The following is a 23,286-nucleotide window of genomic DNA, read 5'->3' as shown; positions in this document are numbered from 1 at the left end:
CAGGGAACACTGTGGACATAATCTATGCAGACTTTAGCAAAGTTTTCGACATAGTGCCATGAGGCATTCTGATAAGGAAATTAGCAAAAACTAGACTAGATGGAAAAAACTATTAGGTGGGTCCAAAATTGGCTGCTAAATTGGACACAAAGAGTGCTCATCACTGGCACCTTCTCACATTGGATGGAGGTAACTTGTGGGGTCAGTGTTCTTCAACATCTTTATTAATGATTTAGATGAGGACATACAAGGAAAGATAATCAAATTTGCAGATGATACAAAACTGGGTGGAATAGCAAACATTGTAGGAGACAGTATGAATATCCAGAGCAATCTTGATAAACTTGAACACTGGGCTGAAAGCAACAGAAGGAGAGTCAATAAGGACAAGTGCCAAGTTCTCCAACTAGGAAAAAGAAGCCAAATGCATCGATACAAGATAAGGAATATGTGGCTCAACAGAACTGAAAAAGATTTTAGAGTAATTGTGGACAATAGGCTAAACATGACCAAACAATGTGATGCAACCGCCATAAAGGGAAATCCTATTTTGGGATGCATTAACAGAACTATTATTTCCAAATCACAAGTTCCCCTATACTCCTAACTTATCTGGAATACTGTGTCCAGTTCTGGGCACCAAGAGTTAAGAAAGATGCAGGAAAATGAGAAAGGGTCCAGAGGAGGGCAACAAAAATGATCCAGGGTTTGGAAAAACTGTCCCATGAGGAGAGACTGAGAGAACTGGGCAGGTTCAGCCTTGAGAAGAGAAGACTGAGGGGGGACATGATATCCCTCTATAAGTACCACAAAAGCTGTCACAAAGAGGAAGATCTTTTCTTGCTGATGCCAGAGTGCAGGACACGGAATAATCAGTTCAAGCTGTGACAACCTAGATTCAGGCTGGACATCAGGAAAAGCTTCCTTGCCGTCAGAGCAATATGACTGTGGAACCAGTTGCCTGGAGAGGTGGTGGACTCTAAACTAGAAACTAGACAGCCATCCAAGTGGGATGTTTTAAGTTGGTATCCTGCATCAGTAGGGGGCTGGACCTGATGGCCTTCATGGCCCCTTCTAACTCTGCTATTAGGATGCCTCAGATGTTGAGCAGTGGCTGACTGCATTGTGTTTTGAAGAGCGTAGATGGTCATCCAATCATTGGATGATCTGGGCCTTGGCTGAAGGGCAATAAAGGATTACCTAACAAAAAGTTCTCCAAATAAATAAATAAAAAGGCTCAGTAAGTTGAGCTGTTTCATATCAAGATATTTTGGTGGATCTGTACTCTTACCACTAGCTACTAAAATGTTTTAAATTTTGCAAGATGTGTAAAGGGGTGGGGAGAGAAAATTGCACTAAGCACAAAGTCAGTCAGTATTCTGTAAGTTCCTCAAAGGCTGTTACAGTGAGGGTCAAAATCTCTTCTAGCTGATGCCTGAGTGTAGGACTTGGAATAATCTGTTCAAGTTGTGACAAGCCAGTTTCATGGTGGACATCAGGAAAAACTTCCTTACTCTCAGAGCAATAGGACACTGGAACCAGCTTCCTAGGGAGGTGGAGGGCTCTCCCACACTAGAGACATTCATAAAGAAACTGGTCAGCCTGCTGAGTGGGATGGTGTAAGCTGGTGTCCTGCAACAGCAGGGGGTTGGACCTGATGGCCTTCATGGCCCCTGCCAACTCTACTATTCTATGATTCTATGAGTCCAGGATTGAACCCTACGGGACCCCACTTGATCCCTCTGCCCAGTTTGAGAAGGTGCCATTGATGAGCACTCTTTCAGTCCAACTGTGTATCCACCTTTTCATTGTTCCAATTAGTCCACTTTTTACTTGTTTGCTAATCTGGGTATTATGCGGCACATTGTCAACAGCTTTGCTAAAATCAAGATATATTATGTCCACAGCATTCCCACAGTTCACAAGTTACCCAATCAAGAACAAAATCAGATTAGTCTGGCAAGACTTATTCTTGATAAATCCATGGTGGCTTCCAGGAATTACTGCATTTTTTTCAAGATGCTTTCGGATTGACTCCTTTATGCTCCAGAATTTTTCCAGGAATTGATGTCAGACTAAGTGATCTGTAGTTCCCAAGATCCTTCTGAATCTTGCTCCTGTCTTCTATGATGTTTATTACCTCTTCTAGCTTTGTGTTATCTGTCAATTTGATTAGCAATGTAATTGCTTCACCTTCATTTATAAAAAAAAATATGACCTAGGACAGTAATGTGGCACTCCCCTTGATACAGAGCTTAAGATTTCCACATTATTAGGCAGTTGAATGTTAATTAAATAGCTGTGTTAATGAAGATACTAAGATGTATATACAGTATATATGTGGATCCAATCTCTCATTGGCCACCAATTTCACTTCACACCATTTATTGTCAGTTATATATTAATATTGCTTGTGGAGAGCATAAAGCAATTTCATACAACATACTGATAGGTCCTGGCAATTATTAACAGTGCAGAAGGAATTTGTGTATGATGAAAATAAGTCTTTACCTCTGCTTGAATGATATTCCAGGCATTCTTCAGCCCAACATTATTGTCAGTGTTGTAAAGCTTGAGACCTTCTTTCAAATCCTGCTTTGCATTTTCATTAACCTGTTTCATATAAGCAAGTATCAACAAGGTCATAATGTTACAAATATCACTATTCATTGGTGAAACCCTTTGATACGATCTTGTTAGACTGTGTATATGTGTGAAAGAACTAATAGAGCAGAACTTCTCCTGCTGGTATTTAAATTTCATCATACTTTTGCAAGCCAAGAACAATTGTCAAAGACTGGTAATTCTGGATTAAAGTAAATTTTAAGTAATATTTTCCAGTTTATGTAAAGCCTAGACTGAATAGAAAGGAGACCTTCAGTCCCCTGTGCCATAATGGGATACAATTATAGAATTTTATACAGTATATCATACAATTTGTGTTAGACCATTTTAACACTAGATACATGGAGGTCCTATTCAGTATTTCAAAATAATATTTGGTCCTTTTTCAGTGAGTATGTGTAATGTTATAGACAAAAAATGGGATGGGATTACTGGAAACTTTGGTTCAGTTCTTCAATCACCTAACAAAGTTTACCAGAAAATTGGGTTTGTCCACGTTAAAAAACTTATTTCCTGGTTGAATTGTTATGCAGCAAAATGGAAACTGAAAGCCTCAGATAAGGCTGGGAATGTAACAAGCTCATTCCAGGCTGGTGTGGGGATAATACATAGCTACACTCAAAAGCCAGAGAAAAGTCTTCATGACCAAAGAAGGAAAGTAATGTGGGCAACAAGAGACATTATTGCTGAGGGGAGCTATCAGCAGTTATTATGCACTCTGATGCTAGAAGGAGTTTAGGAGGAAGGGAGGCTGCTGATAGCCACAGAGTAATCTGTTGCCGGGCAAAGTTTGGGGAACAAGTTTGCCCATAAGGAGTAGAAATGAGTGCTTTGCTGATGTACTGCAACTCACCTAACTGATGCCATAACACATAATGAAATCAGTGTCTGTATTTGAACAACACACTACCCCATCATTGGTTCAACAAACCTCTACAAGATATGGGTTGTCAGGGTGCCTTATAAGGAACTCACTCTCTGGGAAGTCAGTCCCTGGGTCTGAATTATATGCTAACCCATCATATTTCAAGCCGCTATGGGTTGTCATATCATGTGAACCCAGAGCACTTCCCCTGAGGTGGTATTTTGCAGCTCATAAACCACCCTGGCAGGTTAATGATGCAGTAGCAAAGTATTGTGGTATACCAACTCTGACAAAAGAACCCATGGGATAAATGCTCCTGCTGACTGGAGGATTCGGGAAGAAAGAAAGAGAGGGAGAGGCAGACTACACCAGTGAAATATCCAACTGTCAGCAAACCTGCCAGCAACCTATATTGAATAGCTTACAAGCCCGGATGGCTTAGCATATAATGCAAGCCCACCCATTATCTCTCAAACTTAATCTAACTCATAAAGTTGTTAAGAGGATAAACAGAATTGTGTAGGATAAAATATGATTTCAACATGCATCCAGTCATAGAATTGAGATTGTTTTCTTGGCATATGGTAGCTAGGACAACTTAGAAATTATTACCATTTAAAAAACCCACAATTGTTCTAATAGAGCTCCACTGTTGTTGTAAGTCGCGAAGTCATGTCCGACCCATTGTGACCCCATCGACAACATTCCTCCAGGCCTTCCTGTCCTCCACCATCCCCCGGAGTCCACTTAAGCTCACGCCGACTGCTTCCATGACTCCATCTAGCCACCTCATTCTCTGCTGTTCCCTTCTTCTTTTGCCCTCAATTGTTCCCAGTATTAGGCTCTTCTCCAGGAAGTCCTTCCTTCTCATTAGGTGGCCAAAGTATTTGAGTTTCATCTTCAGCATCTGGCTGGCCTTCTAAAGAGCAGTCAGGGATGATCTCCTTTAGGAATGACTGCTTTGATCGCCTTGCAGTCCAATGGACTCGCAGGAGTCTTTTCCAGCACCACAATTCAAAGGCCTCAGTTCTTCGGTGCTCAGCCTTCCTTATGGTCCAACTTTCACAGCCATACATTGCAACTGGGAAAACCATAGCCTTGACTATATGCACTCTTGTTGGCAGGGTGATGTCTCTGCTTTTTAGTATGCTGTCTAGATTTGCCATAGCTTTCCTCCCCAGAAGCAAGTGTCTTTTAATTTCTTTGCTGCAGACCCCATCTGCAGGGATCTTGGAGTCCAGGAAAATAAAATCTGTCACTACCTCCATTTCTTCCCCATCTATTTGCCAGGAAGTGAGAGGACCAGATGCCATGATCTTAGTTTTCTTAATGTTGAGTTTCAAGCCAACTTTTCCACTCTCCTCCTTCACCCGCATCAAGAGGCTCTTTAGTTCCTCTTCACTTTCTGCCATCAGAGTGGTATCATCTGCATATCTGAGGTTGTTGATATTTCTCCCTGCAATCTTAATTCCAACTGGTGATTCATCTAGGCCCGCCTTTTGCATGATGTGCTCTGCATATAAGTTAAATAGGCAGGGCGACAGTATACAGCCTTGCCGAACTCCTTTCTCAATTTTGAGCCAATCAGTGGTTCCATGTCCAGTTCTCACTGTTGCTTCTTGACCCACATACAGGTTTTTCAAGAGACAAATAAGATGGTCTGGTACTCCCATCTCTCTAAGAACTTGCCACAATTTGTTGTGATCCACACAATTGCCTTGATTCATAGATCTTGCATTCCAGTTTCTATGGAGAATAGATCTTTACAGCATTGGACTTTCCTTTCACCACTGGATACATCCGCAACTGAGTGTCCTTTTGGCTTTGACCCAGTTGCTTCATTCTTTCTGGCACTACTAGTACTAGCCCTCTGCTCTTCCCCAGTAGCACACTGGACACCTTCCAACCTGAGGGGCTCATCTTCTGACATCATATCGTTTTGCCCTTTAGAACAGTCCATGGGGTTTTCATGGCAAGAGTACTGGAGTGGGTTGCCATTTCCTTCTCCAGTGGATCACCTTTTGTCAGAGCTCTCTGCTATGAGCTGTCCGTCTTGGGTACCCCTGCACTTCATAGCGCATAGCTTCATTGAGATACACAAGCCTCTTCACCACGGCAAGGCAGTGATCCATGAGGGAGCTCTCAGTATATAATGAAATATAAAATGAAGCTTAGCTTCTGAGAGGGCCAACCCTCCTGAATAGCTGTTGCTTACCTTGTCCATATAAACAAAGAACAAAATGAGTAATATCAGCTCAGCCAGGAGAATGATCAGCAAAACAATGAAAAACTGAAAGATAAAAGGAACAAAAAGGAATATTATAATTAGAGAAGGTTAAATGTCTTACCTAACTTGCCAAGTTGAATCTCTTAAGTTGTTATATGTGTTATGTTGCATGCTGTTGATGTGTAACAGAGTTAGCATTTTTTCATGGCCCAGAACTCAGTTTCCTGGGATTCCAGGAGAAATAAAATATAGACAAAATGGGGGACCTTAGATTAGATTAGATTAGATTAGATCTCTTTAAAGCTTGGTAAACACTAGCTGCACTGGGGGGGGGGGGGGTTTTTTTCCCAGTTTGGGTAATGGCAAGGAAAGGGAGGGGAATCCATCTCTTGATGAAAATTACTTCAAACTCCTAATTTTTAAAGCATTCCTTGCATTTTTAAGGTGGAAGAAGATAGAGTATCAATTAAGATATCCCATTCTAGAATAAGCATAAGGTAGAGCAACTACAGCTTCCATGGAAGTGAACATTGTAAAAGAAGGATATTCTCCAGAAAATAAATTCTAATTCCAACACACACACACACTGCAATGATTATTGTGAATGGGATATAAAAAGGAAGAAGAAACCTGTATTATTTTAGCTATAATCAGAAAATAGCAACTTGCTTTTGCTGCTGACATGGCTAGATAGAGTGCTTTCTAATGAGGCAGGGGGCAGAGACAATTTCTGTTTTCTTGTTTGTAGCATGCTTTATTAAAGGAAAAATAAACTCAAACAAAATAAATCAATAGAGACAAAGAAGTCTTTCCTTTCTACTTACACTTAGAAGGAGGCACTTATTTTCCTTGATAGCACCCAAGCAGCCTAGGAAGCCCGTCACCATGATGATGGTACCAATGGCAATGACCAGGTTGGCAGCTGACAGTGATGGGAAGCTGGGAGAAAATGTGGCAAAGTTTCCTTGCGACACTGATAGCCATATTCCCACACCTAAGAGCCCACAGCCACACAACTAGAGAAAAAGAAACATAAAAACATTTAAACTGGGGAATAGTTATAATTTAATTTGCAAATTAAGTTGATCTCTTCTTCAGTGTTTTCTGTTTTCAATTGATACAAAGTAACTGAAACTTTACATAATTAATTTATAATCCTGCAGCAATTTGAAACTCAGCAGTTCTTTAAGTTTTTCAATTCCAACTCTGAAAGTGCATAAGGACATAAGCATATCATTTGCAAAATGATCGATTGTTTATGAGCTTATCATTTATATGTATTCTTTGACAATTCTATTAACCAAGACTGACCATAATATTTTTGCATCTTGGTTAACTGATTAGCCTAAGGATTTGTGTTACAGGAAAGCTCATTCCATTTGAACATGATGGACTTTTGACACATTTCTGACATGATGGCTAAGGGTAGATTATGAAACCTTTCTAAAGATTTGCACATATTTGGAGCCAAAGCATGCACAGCTTGGTATATGCCTGAATTGTGACTAGAATGTAGGTGAAGGAAAACTCGTGCCAAATCTGACCAAACATTCCTTAGAGCTTATTACTGAGCCTATGTTGTGGCAGTGAGGGCAGCGAAGAAGGACCTCTCCTCCACCAAAATTGCATCCTCACAGTGCCATCTAGCTGAGTGTTTTCAGGTGGTGCATGGTCTATTACACTCTGGGATCTAGGTTAGATCCCATTGCACCATCAGCAGCTCACTGTGACCCCCCTGTCCAGCACTTTAAGGATAAAATTGCCCAGATTCACCACAAATTGGACTCAACAGTTGATGTGGTCCTGGAATGGGAGGCATCCAGAGTGCTGTCTGGTCCAGCTCAATTGTTCCAGCCTGAGGACATGGACAAGGTGCTTGGACAAGTCCAACCCACCACCTGTTTACTTGATCCTGCTCACCAGAACCAAGGATAGGATGTGTACCTGGGTCCAGGAAGCTGTTAATGCCTGAGTGGGGGTCAGGCTCCAGCCCCCTTGAAGGAAGTAGTGATCAGTCCCATCAAGAAGGCAAACCTGGACCCAGAGCCACCAATTATAGATGGGTGGCTAACATCCTGTTTTTGAGCAAGGTGCTTGAGCAGGTGGTGGCCAGGCAACTCCAGACTCTCTTGAAGGAAACCCACCATCTGAACCCATTCCAGTCTAGCTCCATGCCTGGTTATGGGACTGAAACTGCCTTGGCTGACCTGTATGATGACCTATGCAGGGAGTGGGACAGGGTGAGTGCATCCCTGGGCTGTTCAGTGGCTTTCAGTACCATCGACCATGGTATCCTTCTGGATAGTCTGGCTGCACTAGGGATTGGAGGCACTGCTTTGTGGTGGTTCCACTCCTACTTGGTTGACCAACTTCAGAAGGTGGTGCTGGGGGATTATGGCTCTGTGCCATGGCACAGAAAAAAGGAGGAAAAAGACAAAAAAGAACTGAAGGAATGTTTTGTTTTTTAAGAGTTAAAAAAGGTCAGTGGAGCAAAGGCAAAAAGGAGAGTAAAGATGTGTAAAGTGGAAAAAGTCACCAAAATATGCCCCCCTCCCCCCAAAAAAAGCACAAGAGAGAATTACAAAAAAACAGCTAGTTGACACACTGAGATGAACTTCCTGAAACACACAAAGAACTGAGGGAATGGGAGGATACTCTTCTGATATACCAGTGCCAAGGTAAGGGAGGGGTTCCCATCAAAATTCTTTCAGCTATAGAAACAAGTTCTACACAGGAGCACAGCCCATATGTGTGATACACAGAGGCTATGGAGAAAGTTACCAGTAACTGTTATTCTAGCAGTCACCTGTGCACATATGGGCTCTGCACATGCGTGGAGCTTATATTGGAAAGATTCCATAGCTAAGATTTATTTGGCGGGAACCCCTCCCCTGGCCTCACTGCAGCGTAAATGAGGCGTTCCCACCCAATCCTCAGTTTAAAGGACCTGAGATCAACATCATGGCCCTATGCTGGAGCATAGGGGTCATTGAGCCCACATGGATATCAATATGAACAGTAGTGCCAACAAAGGGTGACACCAAAGAGGGTGGGTGGGTGGGTGGGTTTGCACAGATGACCACTCAACAAATGACCTTACAAAGATGCAGAAAAGCTAGAAGGAGGGCAAAGAGGAGGGCAACAAGGATGATTCCAGGAATGGAGACAAAGCCCCATGAGGAAAGATGGAGAGAATTAGGCATGTTCAAGAAGTGAATACTGAGGGCCCTGAGGGTGATATGATATCACTCCATAAGTACCTGAAAGGCTGTCACAAAGAGGAAGGACAAGTTCTCTTCTCATTCATAGAACATGGAATAGCAGACTTAAGTTAAAAGAGACCTGATTTAGACTAGACCCCAGGAAGAATTTCCTGACTGTCAGAGCAGTACGACTGCTGCATCCAGGGAGGGTTTGGATGGTTCCAGGGATTCCTGACTGGATCTCTAATTGTCAGAGTCCCAGGAGGGGGACTGAGGCCTTGTTGTTGACAGGCATGGGGCTGGTGATAATGACTGCAGAGCCCTAATGTCTGTGGCTGGCATGCACGAGGCATACAGTACTGGTGATGGCACAGTGGTTCCTCCAGGAGAATATCATGGATGCTTTCTTATGCAAATGCTTCTGGCCGCAGTAGAGTGGGTCCAGGTGAGCTTCCCTGTGGTGCTGGGAGCTATAGGGTACATCTCAGTCCTGAGAGTATTCTGACAGGTCATATACTCTGCTGTCGTGGGGGTGACAACCAGACCAATCCACAATCACAGTCTGAGACAAGGAAGACTGAGTGGTATCTGCAGCAGCTCAGTTCTTTGCGAGGCGGCTTTTGAGGGATTGGCAATTGTGGTATCGTGTCTCAGTTCTGAGAGCAGCAATGGTGCATGCTCAACTGGTGGTGCCAGGTTCTAGAGATGCCTTGTGAGGTAGAGGTTGCCATGGGGGCCTTGTGTGTTGGTACTGAGGTGTCAGGTTGCAGAAGCCTCAGTATTGATGGGGACCTTGGTGTGCCTAAGTTCGGCATGCTTTTTATTGCCTATAGCAGTGATGGTGAACCTTTTAGAGACCAAGTTCCCAAACTGCAACTCAGAACCCACTTATTTATCGCAAAGTGCCAACACGGCAATAAAACCTGAATTTGCTGACCACCAGCACAATGGGGCAACGTTCCACGGACCACCAGCTTTTGGTCGGCCCTGAAAAAGGCATCTGAGTGTATTTCCTACCTTTCCTACCTTCTGCTAAAAACACAGTCCAAGAAAATCTCTGGCAGCTCACTAACCAGCCATGTGAAAGCTCCACGAGTCAAGGCTAATGAGTGACTTCATTGCCTGGTGCCCTTAATCTTTCCGAATATGCACATTGCGGCTGGGGCTACTGAGTGCAGACAGAGAGGGTTCTGCATGCCCCTTTAGGTACGCATGCTATAGGTTTGCCATCACTAGCCTATAGCCTTACTTGGGTCTGCCATCTTCACTGCTCTTATATTCTTGGCCAGCTTTCACAGCTTAGCAATTTTCACAAAGTGGTCTGGGATAGCTGAGACATCCACAGTGGACCTTGCGGCTGCAGTTGAGTCAGATGGACCAGAGCCCCTGAAATGGCAGGGCAGCTGTGAAAGTGACTCCATGCTGTGATTCCATGGAGGACCACAGCTCAGCCTGGAGATGATCAGCTTTGTATTCCCTGGTCTTCTTGGTGCAGGCCTGGCAGTGAATGCAGGTATCTACCATGTACAGGTATCCATAAAGTGAGTGGCCATCCACTGGAGCTGCTTCCCACCAGAGTTAGCACACTTGCTGAGCAGGGCTTTGAGCATCATTGCAGGATGGGAAGAAGAACACTGGTCTACAAGGAGAAAGCCTTGGAAATGAAAGTAGCTAAATTTTACCAGAATTGGGTCACTGATAAATGAAAATCAAGGCCTGAGTATTAATTGACTCCAGTTTTCAAGATACAGCTTCAAGTCAAAATTGCATCAAAATAATTCAAAATTATGAGGGGGATGTGTGATTATGCTCCATAACTTTTCTGCAAAATGTGATGTAGCAATGAGAATGGTGTCACACCAATCATTATAAATTTATCTTTTATAAATAAAAGATAAATAACATACCAATAACATAACTTTCTATTCATTTATTGGTTTTTCATGTAACATTTTCAGGCTTTTTTCAAGAAAAACTGACAAGTTCTAACATCTAACAAGGTTCCATCTTTATTCGGTATCTAAACTGCGCTTTTTGGCTTTTCTCTTGTGAACTGCAGTAGGATCATCCCTGGAGAGATTCCAGCAGTAATCGGCAAGCATGGACGGACTCCATTTCCCTTGGTATCTTTTCTCCATGCCTGCGATATCCTGGTGGAATCTCTCCCCAAGCTCATCATTCACTGCTCCACAGTTTAAAGGGAAATAGTCTAAATGCGAGTATAAGAAGTGAATTTTCAGTGACATGTACTGTAATGCAACAATAATGAGGGGCTCAGCTCTTGTCCTGATCCCCTGTTTTGCATCCAAAAGATAGGTGGTATGCCTTTTTTACTACTGCCGTCATTCTGCACTTTTGAGATGCAAATATAACCTTGCCACAAATGTAGCAGAAGTTATCTGCGTTATTTACACAGTTTCAAGGGATCTTGGCTTCTGAGGGAAAATATCACACAATTGTTCCTTGGAAATGTTAGGCAATGACACTTTCACAAGCCACCAGATATAACTGAATGATGCATACGTAGACCTGATCAAGACAAATGTACCTTGCAATAGAAGAACAATAAATTACAGTTAGGTAATAATCTTCCACGTGCTACACTTCCACATGGTACCATTTCCGTTGTTCTACTGAACTTTGTTGAGAAGTTTCGAGGCATCATGTTCATCAGACACCTCCCTCCCTTGTAGGCAAATATACTTGCCTGTGTATAAATCTTTGTTGTGAAATATCTTGAAAACTAGCCAACTAGCACCTTTATCACCTGTTTTCTAATTCATCTGATCAAAATATGTAAGAATTAGCACATTTTATCTCGGAGGTTGATAATTTCCCAAAATTTGTAGACCAGTGGAATAGGAGAGAGATGCAAAACAAGGGGAAGCTGGAGATTTGAGGTTATATAGAACAACAAGAAGGGATAGAGGAGGAACAGAGACACTTTTTGTACATTTTTCCTTTTTGGGGGGGGAGTTAGGGTTACAAAGAGGGGGAAATCAGTGAGAGAAGCAAGGGAAATAGTACAGAGGAGCAGAGAAAGAACTTACCAATGCACCCATGATGGCAATCAGGATTGGTACTCACACCAGGACAGGGCCAGGGAAGAATTCCCATTAAATAAATCCTAGCTATGGAATCTTCCTGAAACAGGCTTCATATATGTGCAGAGCCCACATATATAATGCACAGAGACCACAAAAAAGAACTGCAACTTTTCACAAGGCATTTGTTTCAGTTTGTTCTGGCTGGAATTTTAATAGTTGACTTTTCTAGAACTAACCCCACTTCTAGCAAAAGAAAAAAAATGGCTGGAAAACATGAGGAAAGTCCTGGGAAATGACAGTGTTATGAAATGACCAAACAAACATCTGTGAGTGAGAGATCTCAAAGTAATGCCTCATAAGTGCCTCCTGCCCATAAAACCATATAGATGCCATGTGGAAAAGAAACTTTGGACATTGTTCCTGAGGAAACACACACAGTAGATAGCACTGTTTGTCTGGATAAGAAAGATATTCAGTAGTAAATAGTGTAACACTAGGGTAAAAAGTAAATCACCTGCATGTGATTTACAAAAGGCAGATTGTTTACCTGAAACTATCATTCTTCGAGTGATCACAGTCCTGTCTCACACAGACATCAAGCGAGTAGTGGCAGAAGGTTGATGGTGTGAACCACGTGGTGACTCTGCAGATGTCCTGCAGTGGAATGCCAGCTGGCAAGGTGGTTGATGTGGCCTGTGTGCATGTGGAGTGCACTCTTGGGAATGCACCAAGTTTAAGTCCTGCCAGCTCATATGCTAGGCAAGTGATGCCAAACACCCGCTTGGATGAAGTGGTTTCTCACTTCCTCTGGCCCTCGTAGCAGACAAAGAGGCGGTTTGAGGTTGGAGTGGCTCTATTCATGCCCTGTAGAAGGCGAGGGCTCTGTAGACATCAAGGAGGTGCAGTGTAGCTTCAGTGCGGGTGGATGCGTTGGGGAAGAAGGCAGCGAGGATGATATCCTGGTTGATGTGGAAGTAATTTTGGGTCTGAACTGTGAGTCAGGATGCAGCACAGCCTTGTCCCTATGGAAGATGAGGTAAGGTGTATCCAGCTGCAGTGCCGATACCTCAGTGGCATGGCAGTCAGACTTGATGGCCACGAGGAAAGCGGTCTTCCTTGATAGGAGTGTCTGTCATTGCCATGGGCTCTAATGGCTTTTTGGTAAGGGATTGGAGAACCACTGAGAGTCTCCAGGATGGTGTGCAGGGGCGTATTGGTGGAGCAATGTTCTGAAGACCAAGGAGTGTCGGGGGTACATGCAAACTTGACAACCTTTGAATTGGGGGGGGGGGGTGAAAGTGTGAGATTGCTGCCAGGTGCACCCACAATGAGGATGGGTCAGGGCCTGCACTAAAGCAAGTCCAGAGGTATGTGAGGGCGTATTCTATAAAGGTTTGGGAGGGATAGAGTCCTGCTGCCCTAGCGAAAAGGGTGAAGACCTTCCATTTGGCCAGGTAGAGGGTCTAAGGGTAGAGGGTCGAAGGGCAGACTGGAGGATAGAGAAGACTGTGAGGGGAAGGGAGCCTGTTGATCCTCCAGGCAGTCAGGTTTAGGGTCTCAACATCAGGGTGAAGCACCTGGTCCCTGTCCTGTGAGAATAGGCTATGGTGCAGTGGTAGGCAAAGAAATGTCCTGTTGGAGAGCTGGAGGAGGAGGGGGAACCACAGCTGCCTTGTCCACCAAGGTTTCTGCTCCCAGTTGAAGAAGGAATACCTTGGTGGCTATGGGGTCCAGGCGAGCCCCTATGAACACAATGGACTGGGTGGGGGAAAGAACAGACTCATTGTGATGAATTAGGAATCCCAGGTCCTGCAGAAGGGCACATATGGTGCGCACCACTTGCAGGAGGCCAGTTTATGAGGAAGCTGCCAAGAGCAAGTCATCCAGGTACGGGAAGACCTGGGCATCCTGTAGCCTGAGGTGGGCACAAACCACACCATGCATTTTGTAAAAACTCTTGGGGTGGTGGCAAGGCTGAAGGGGAGGACCGAAAACTGGAACATCTCCTGCCCTATCTGGAAGCAGAGGAAGTGGCTACAGGTGTGGTCAATGGTAATATTGAAAAAGGTTGAGAACAAACGACTCCCATAGGAAGGGGAGGATGCCTTGCTGGTTGGTCATCCTGAACCTCCTGAGAGTAATGTACTATTGAGGCCTCTGAGGTCAAGGAATGGCCTAAGGTCCCCATCCTATTTAAGTATGGTGAAGTACTAGGAGTAGAAACCCCTGCGCAGGTCTGTGGAGACTTTTTCTACTGTTCCTTTGGACAGCAGGGCCCCCACTTCTGCCAGTAGTGTTTGTGAGGGTGGGGTGCATCTAATATGGCTGAGGGGTGGGAGGGCATCAGATTTGATCCTGTACCCTCATTCCACTATAGACAGGATTCAAGAGTTGGTCTTTATTGTCTCCCATGATGAAAGGAATTCTGCTGAGTGGCCAGTGAAATTGATGAGAGGCATTGGGGCTGGCAGGGAGGGGCTGCCTGGACAGGATTCTCAGCACCTGCACCTGGACTCTTGGCATTGAGGCAGAAGCCTCTGGTGAGAATGGGTGTCACACATCTTGGGGAGGGACACTGTCCACAACCTGAATGGGAAAGGGCAACAGTTTGTACCTAGAGGGGGCTCTTGCCACTTACGCTGTTGAGGTTAGTGGGTGAATCCCATTTGCCTGGCAATGGTCCAGTATTTGTGGAGGGAGTCCATGTTCTCGTCAGTACAGTACAGTACAGTACAGTCCATCAAAGGGCAGGTCCTCTATGCGCACTCACATCTCCTGAGGAAGGACCACAGAACTCATCCAGGCATGACAATGGATGACCACTGCTCCCATCATTTCCTTTCCATGGCGATCAACGTGGTGTCTAACTACCTTGATTTGGTATCTGACCAGCTTTTCTGCCTCTGAGCAGACCAGGTGGGCAGTGTCACAGAGGTCATCTGGCAGATGTTTGGCCATGGATCCCATCTTCTCCCATTAGAAGAGCTGGCATCTGGTCATAGTAGCCTTGTAATTAAGACACCTGGAGCTCAAGGGAGGCTGTTGCATAGAATGTTCTGGTGAGGCCAATGAGATATTACCCCTTTGTGAATTGATGCAGTGTGCTTACATTGGGGGGGGGGGTCCCCTGCATGGACTCCGTTATGCCAGAATGTGGCCTAGGGTGTTAGTGGAGCAATGGTACTTACTAATCCATTACCTGGTAAGTGGATTCAAATTTACTTGACATGGCCAGCGTGGAAGCAGGGGCCTTCCAGGACTACTGCACTGTATGCAGCAGTGCTGGTAGAAATGGGATGGTGACTGGGGCAGAGCTCTCCAGACCAAGGGCATGAAAGACAGGGTTGGCTGGTTGAGATGTCTTAAGCCCCAGGTCATCTACCATGCGAATTACCATTTCACTGAACCAGTCCCTCTCCCCAGATGGTGAGGCTGTGTCCTGGTCATGGGCCTCAGCACTGGAGGATGGTTTGCCTGGAGGGCAGGAGAGAGAGAACAGGTAAGTATAGCTCTGACCTGACCTGATGGAGGCAGTGTGGTGATGGTTGGATGGCAGGAGTTCATGTTCTGGAGAGTGTCGAGCATCGGAAGGGCAGCTGCCAGGGGCTGCAGGATTGGCAACTGTGAGCCTTAGAGCTGAGGTCACATGAGGCTAGATGGGTACAGTCCACCCCAGTGCTGGGTCAGCAGCAGGAGGCAATGGTAGCCAGTGGAGCTTCCCAAGATCAAGTGGCCATGGCATGGTATGTGGAGGAGGCCACGTCGGTGCAGGAGGCTTCGTGGCATTGGTCAGTTGTGGGATGATGGCAATGCCGGTCACTGCCATGAGGTGCGATGTCAGCACATGCTCAACATTGGGGTGGCTTCTGTGCACATGGTCAGCAGCAAGCGCCTGGGGCAACAGGCAATACACAGCAAAGGTGGTGGGAGTCTGCACGGGGCCAGCACAAGGTGAGATCGGTCAGGTCATGACGGTGACTGTCAGTGCAGCACTGAAGGTACTGGGTGTATAGACTGGCATGGTGTAGGCCTGGCACAGGGTCCTTGGTGGAGGAGTTGGAGTCCTCTGGTTCCGCACAGCACCTTTCAGGGGTGCAGGTGGGCCAGTGGAGCAGTCTCAGACAGCTCCTCAGGGTACACAGAGGTGGAGGACCACAGCAAGTTGTGATCCCAATTGAGGAGGGGAGAGCAGGGCAAGCCCCGGTATCCCCAGTAGGCCTGGTCATGGGCTGTGGCCAGTGTGGATGAGCTTGCTGGCAAATCATGCAGTGATGTGGTGGTGTGCTGCCCAGGGGTCACAAGTATTGAAAGCAATGGCGGCAGCAACTCATGCAAGAGAAAGGGGTCCCAGGCCGCACAGTGGGCACAAGGGGCTGATGAGCCCATCTCCAGGACTGCAGGGAGTCCAGTTAGTGGAGTCCCAGGATGCAGTGTAGCCGGGTGAGTCACAAGATGCATCACAAGCCAAAGAGTCAGCTGGAGGGGAGGTGGGCGGCCATGGACTGGTGCAGTGCCTTTTATTCTTTGGCACAGTTTTGGCCTCTGTTGGTCCTTCTCTGGCCAAGGTGGTGGCCATTTTTCTGGCCCTCATGGTTTCCCCAGCTGAAGGAACAGGAGGCCTCTTGGCATTCAACTTCGAAGAGTCAGCTACACAAAGGGCATGTTGCCATAGGGCAAATTGGCACAGCTGCAAAAAGGCACAGCTGCAAAAAGCCAGGTTGGAGGCCTTGCCAGAGACGAAGCGTGGAAGAAAAGTTTTTTCTCCTTCCTTCTGGGAAGGAGAAAAGAGAAAAAACAACCAAAAAAGGGTTCAGTTAGGATTTTATTCTAAGTAGTGTGTGTGTGCGTGTGTAAAAAGAGCTAACTTGTTTTGTAGGAACCAAAGAGGCAAAAGAAAAAACACAAGGAAAAAATGGAGGAGGGTAAGAAGCAAAGCAAAAAAAAAAAACTTGCAGAGTGATTTCCCATCTAGACAATGCAGTTGGATGTGCAATTGAAAAGGAACTGGGGGACTGGATGGGAACCCCACCCTTCTTATCCTGGGACCCAGAAGGAGGGTGTGCCCCATCTACTCCAGGATGCTAAGCTATAGAGGTTTCTTCTGATCTAGGCCTTGCACTGGTGATGCACAGAGATCACAACAAAGAAAACCCTGGGAAGTTAGTAGCAACTATTCTTATATCTCTCTGACCCTCCTGTAGGAAGCAGATAATAAGATTTCTAAATTTATATTGTAAATTGTAAACTCCACTACCAGCACAAGGTAGCTTTTCAGTAACAAATGTTTGAGGTATTCAAACATCATGACAAACAACCATCCCTGGTTTCCATAGTTCATGGTTTTTTGTGTGAATGTTCTTGTTCAAACTCATCATGGTAACTCCCCTCCCTCCCAGCATCTTCTTCTCTCTGTCTTCTATGTGGTATCCCAGGAAGCACTGAGAAATAGTGACAATCCACTCCTTGACAGCTCTGATCACAAGGTAAGTCCAAATCACCACATCTATCAAACATTCTCTGTCGTACAAACAGAGTTTATGCCCTGAAGTGTAGCAGAGAAGAGGGAGCTGATCACGACCACTGGAGCAGGATGAAGGGTGCCCTAATCCATGCTCAGCCAAAAGCAGGAGAAATCAGCTGAGCAGCTCTGTGGAAAGAAGCAGTGTGACTATGGGAAGCCCCTCATGTGCACAATTGGGAAAGGTGAGAGAGGATAAAAATGCCTCTCTGGAAAGCAGGAACAAGACTGGGGGTGCTGCCCAGCTGATTCTCACCTTTCTTGTAAAATGCTGGAACCAACAGAGTGGCAGTTCTCTTCTAGGGACAACCAGCCAGTAGCCCGATCCTGTCTGCCCAAAAATGTTTAGCGCAGGAGAAAACAGCAATGGGGATGCTCCTGACAGTTGTGCAAAATGGCAGGTGTCAGTGGCACACTCTATTTATTTATGTATTTATTTACATAGAGACATAGAAACAGAGCGAGTCAGAAGGGGTCTCCCATATAGTCTGACCCCCACCTAGAGTCGGCTCCACTCACAACATACCCACCATGTGCATGTCCAGCCTATCTTTGAACACCCTCACCGATGGGGCCTCAGCGACCTCTCATGGAAGCCCATTCCACACCCTTGGGGTCCTAATTGTCAGAAAGTGCTTCCTGGCATCTAAATGGAACCTGGGCTCCCTGAGCTTTGCTCCATTGGAGCGCATCCTGCCTTCTTCTGCAGGGAAGAACAGGTCTCTACCCATCTCCATGTGACATCCCCTCACATACCTGTATGTCGCCAACATATCCCCTCTGAGGCTCCTCTTCTCCAGGTTGAAGAGACCCAGTTCCCTCAGTCTCACCTCATACCCCATCCCCTACAAACTGGCCACCAATCTTGTGGCCATACACTGCACTGACTCTAACCTAGTTATATCCTTTCTGTAATGAGGGGCCCAAAACTGAGCACAATACTCCAGTTCCGGGCGCACCAGAGTCGTATAGATTGGTAGTAATACCTCTCTCGATCTAGAAGCCACACATCTGGCTATGCAACCAAGAGTGGTCTTCGCCCTCTTGACCACTGCATCACACTGCTGCCTCATGTTTAGCCTACAATCAACCAGTACCCTGAGGTCCCTTTCACAAGTGCTGCTCTCCAGCCACTTGTCCCCTAACCTGTACTTATGACACCTATTCCTATGCCCCAAGTGCAAGACCTTGCACTTATCCACATTGAACGCCATCCTGTTGTCTCCTGCCCACTTCTGTCCAGATCCTTTTGGATCTGGAGTACCTGCTCCTCAGTTGTGGCCACTGCTCCAGTTTTAGTATCTTCTGCGAATTTGATCAGCAGACTGTTCACCCCTTCTTCCATGTCATTTCTGAAAAGATTAAACAGAGCCCTGGGGGACCCCACTTGTCACTGGCCACCATCCCGATGATTCCCCACCAATGGTTACCCTCTGCTTTCGGTCAGTCAACCATGCCCTAATCCACCGGACAGTGCTTTGGTGTATCCCAAAACTCCTCAGTTTCTCCACCAGGATATCATGGGGCACTTTGTCAAAGGCCTTGCTGAAATCCAGGTATACTACATCCACTGCATCCCCTCCATCTAGCCATCTCGAAAGCTTGTCGTAGAATTCCACAAGGTTTGTCTGGCAGGACCTGTTTTTGCAGAAGCCGTGTTGTGTGGCTGTCAGCCTCCCTTTCCTATGTAGCATCACTAGTTCTCTCTCTATTATGAGCCTTTCCATTGTCTTTCCTACAATGGACGTAAGGCTAACTGGTCTGTAATTCCCCATGTCCTTTCTACTACCCTTTTTGAAAATTGGGACCACTGATGCCACCCTCCAGTCCTCTGGAACTTCACTTGTTCTCCACAAGGCCTCAAACATGGAGGCCAGCGGGTGAGAGAGAACCCCTGCCAATTCTCTAAGTACTGTCGGGTGTAACCTGTCAGGGCCTGCCACCTTTGTAATGTCCAATGTCCTGAGGAGCCCCTCGACTTCAAGGGGGTGACTCTGATCTGTGCCCCTAAGTCCCTGGCCTCATCTAACCTCCTTTGCGGATCCCCCCGTCCTGCTTTGGGGAGAACACAGAGGCAAAATAGTCATTTAGCATCTGTGCCTGTTCCCTCATTTCAGTCACTGGATCTCCTTCCTCCTTATTTAGTGGTCCCCCCACTTGTCTTCCCTTCCTCTTCCTATTACATGCTGAAAGAAGCCATTTTTGTTGCTCTTGATATTCTTGGCAAGTCTCAGCTCATAATCAGCCTTAGCCTTGCAAAGAATCCTTCTGCAATGGGCCTCCTCCTGCCAGTATACCCTTTTGTCTATTTGCCCCAGTACCCATTTCCTACGGAGGTTCCTCTTTTGTCTAATCCCTCTAACCACCTCCTTTCGCAGACATGGTGGCACTCTCCTCCACCTCCCCACCTTACTGACTAGAGGTATTGTCAAGGCTTGCATCTCCAAAACCTCCCTTTTGAGTGCCATCCACCCCTCCTCAACTCGCTTGCCTTCCAGTAACCTACCCCAGGAGACTTTCCCCAGTCTAGCCTTTGGTTGGCCAATGTTGGCCCTCTTGAAGTCCCAGCTTCTAGTTCTCAACCTGCTGCACATCCCCAGTCCCCTGATCTCAAAGCAAAGGATGGAGTGATCACTCGCATCCAGAGCTCCCCTAATCTGTACATCTATCACCTTCTCTCTATTGGTCAAGATCAAGTAGAGGGTGTTTCCCCCCCTCGTCACCTCTCGGACCCTCTGTGTGAAAAACCCTCCCTCTATAGCAACTAGGAAGCGACTGGACCTGGCTGTCACCGCTGAGTGAGTCTCCCAAGTAATATCCGGGAGAATGAAATCTCCCATGATTACTGTGTCTCTCCCTCGAGATATCCTTAGAATCTGGTCTGACAGGACATCATCCAGGGTCTCAAGTTGACCTGGAGGGCGATAACCTATCCCCACTGTCAGGTCTCTTTCCCTGTCAAAACCCCTAAGTTTCACCCAGACTGCCTCTACCGAATCCCCATCTGTGCTGCATTCTATCTCACTGCATCCTATCCCTTCCCTGACGAATAAAGCCATGCCACACACATCTTTCTTTTCCTGTCCTTTCTAAAAAGATGATACTCCTCTATGTTCACATTCCAGTCTTGCCTTTCATCCCACCAAGTTTCTGTGATTCTCACCAGGTCATACCCTCCTATTCCCAGGAGAGCTTCAAGCTCTTCCTGCTTATTACCCATGCTCCTAGCATTAGTGTACATGCACCTCAACTCCTTCCCACCACTTCCTTTCCTGGACGTTCTCAGCCTCCTCCTTCCTCCCATCCTCCCTGATGCCTGGCCCCTCTCTGAAGGAGTCCTGTCAGTCCCTGCAGTACCTCTAAAACCCTGCTCCCAGAGCCCTGATTCTCTCCCCACACTTGTCCAGTGCAGACACATTTCTGTGGGGCTTGAACCCACCCCCTCTGGCTCAGTTTAAAGTCTTCCGGACGAACCTTGCTAGAGCATCTCCAAAGGACCTTTTCCCCATCCTTGTGAGGTGCAAACTGTCCCTTGCCAGAAGTCCATTGGCAAGAAACCAGGTGCTGTGGTTGAGGAACCCGAAGTGTTCCTTCTGGCACCACACCCTAAGCCAGTCGTTCACCTCAGAAACCCTCCTGTTCCTGCCTGGCCCAAATCCCAGGACGGGTAAGTTCAACAAGAAGGCCACTTGGGCCTTTAGCTCCCTGAGTTTCTTCCCCAAGGCCTCGAAGTCCCTGGTGATCCCGACCACACCCTGCCTGGCTATGTCATTTGTGCCCACATGGATCACCAGGAGTGGCTGGTGACCCCCGGAGCGAACAAGACGCTCCACTCTGTCCATCACATGCCGGATGCGTGCGCCCGGCAGGCAGCAAACCTCCCTTGTTTCCAGGTTGGGCCGGCACACCGCCGCCTCAGTGCCCCTCAGCAGGGAGTCCCCAACAACAATCACCTGCTGCTGAGTCTTCCTGGTGGTGGTGGACGGCCGTGCCCTGGCCCTCGCCTCTCCTGCAGCTGCCCCCTTGCTGCCTGACGTCCCAGGCTGGGGGTCCTGCTTGTCCCCCGAGGCCTCATCAGCCCCAGCTGCCCCAAGTGGAGAGAACCTGTTTCCCAGCTCCAGATTGGTGCCAGGAGAAGGAGGAGGCCGTGCTGGCCTCCTCCTCCTGTGGGTGACATACCTCCATGTCTCCGCAGCTGCTCCTCCTGTGGCCTCTCCCTCAACCCTCTGTCCAGAGGGGGGCTGCTCCCAGGGGGCCTGCAGAGCTCTCTTGGCCCTCAGGTGTCTCAACTCCTCCTCTAGCAGGACCACAAGCTTGCACAGAGGGCAAGTGTAACCCTGCCTCTCCTGGTGGAGAAGGGTGAACATGTCACAGCTGTCGCAGCAGACAGCAACACCCGTGACTCCCGCCAAGGCCATTTCCTGGTCTGCCATTGGGAACTCTTCCGAGACCCTACCTTGGTCCCCCATCTTGTCTGTCCTGCAGTACCCCTCACGCACCCAATTCTCCCAGACAAAAACCCCCACACACACATACACAAAGATAAAATAAAATTTAAATTGGAGGAAAAACAAAGCACAGCACAACACAGCCCAGCACAAAAAACAAAACAAAACAAAACCAAATCAAACAAAGAAAGAAAGAAAAACAAAGCAATAAAACAAAAAACAAAACCCTCAGCCTCCCAGGGAAGGGAGTCCCCAGGCAGCCCAGGCCACAGCTAAGGGACGCAGACAAAGAATGACACTTTATCAGTCCCTCAGGCCGGTGGCCCCACCTGTCTGCTTCCTCCTGGCCCAGCTAGCCCTGCCTCCCTTCCTCTCTGCTGCTCCTAACCCTCTGCTCCTCTGCTCATCTCCTACCTTGCCTTCCCCATTTAAAACTTTTCCACGCTATCCCATATTTAGACATCTCTGGATGGTTTACAACAAATTAATTCTAAAAATAGAAATAAAAATAACAGTTGCCCAGCATCCAATGTTAAAATATAAACCCACTAACTAAAAAAAAGTTAACAATTAAAATACTGGGAGAATACAAAGGTTTTTGCCTGATGCCAAAAGGAAAGAAGCAATGGCTCCAGGCGGACCTCTCTGGGAAGAGTGTCCCACAATTGGGGTGCCACCCCAGAGAAGGCCCTCCTCCAGGTAATCACCCTCTTGATCTCTTTCAAGGACACCTCCTGGAGGAGGGCCTCTGACTCAGATCTCAAGGAGCAGGAGGGCACATAGGGGAGAAGGCACTCCTTCAGGTATTGAGGACCCAAGCCAATTAGGGCTTGATAGGTCATCTCCAGCACCTTAAATTGGGCCCAGACTTCAATTGGTAGCCAGTGTAGATGACAGAGGACTGGCACTATGTGTGAACACCTGCTGGTCCCCGTTAATATCCTGGCAAATCTGTTCTGAACCAAGTGAAGTATCTGGACCATCTTCAAGGGCAGCCCCAGATAGAATGCGTTACAATGATCCAGTCAGGAATCCAGTTACCATAGTGTGGATCACTGATGCAAGGCATCACTCATCCAGGTAAAGGTGCAGTTGGTAGACCAGCCGAAGCTGAAGAAAAGCACTCCTCACCAGCGCTGCCGCCTGGGATGCCAGGGACAGCTCTGGATTGAGGAGCACTCCCAAACTACGCACCCTATCCTTTAGGGGGAGTGCAACCCCATCCAGAACAGGGCAGATGACACTCACCTGTAGGGCTGAGCTGCCTACCAACAGGACTGGTTAAGGGCAGCCACTGCCTCAACTAGACTAGATGTAAAAGAGAGGCAGAGCTGGGTGTCATCAGCATATTGG

The 23,286-nt window shown here is 46.8% G+C and overlaps 1 protein-coding gene across 1 annotated transcript in view; it reads right to left on the bottom strand.

The window, feature by feature from the left end:
• Positions 1–23,286, bottom strand: part of TSPAN9 (tetraspanin 9) — a 163,736-nt gene that overhangs the window by 53,730 nt on the left and 86,720 nt on the right. Inside the window, exons 2-4 of the mRNA XM_044418239.1 lie at positions 6,542–6,733; positions 5,706–5,780; positions 2,512–2,613 (exon numbers count right to left, since the gene is read on the bottom strand). Coding sequence (XP_044274174.1) covers positions 2,512–2,613; positions 5,706–5,780; positions 6,542–6,733 — 369 coding nt within the window. The remainder of the gene's footprint in view (positions 1–2,511; positions 2,614–5,705; positions 5,781–6,541; positions 6,734–23,286) is intronic.

The sequence above is a fragment of the Varanus komodoensis genome, unplaced genomic scaffold (genome assembly GCF_004798865.1).
Source record: "Varanus komodoensis strain SLA01 unplaced genomic scaffold, ASM479886v1 scaffold9, whole genome shotgun sequence".
In the NCBI taxonomy this organism is placed as follows: Eukaryota; Metazoa; Chordata; class Lepidosauria; order Squamata; family Varanidae; genus Varanus; species Varanus komodoensis.
Note: the sequence above shows the minus strand (reverse complement) of the source record. Positions and strands in the feature narration are given on the sequence as shown.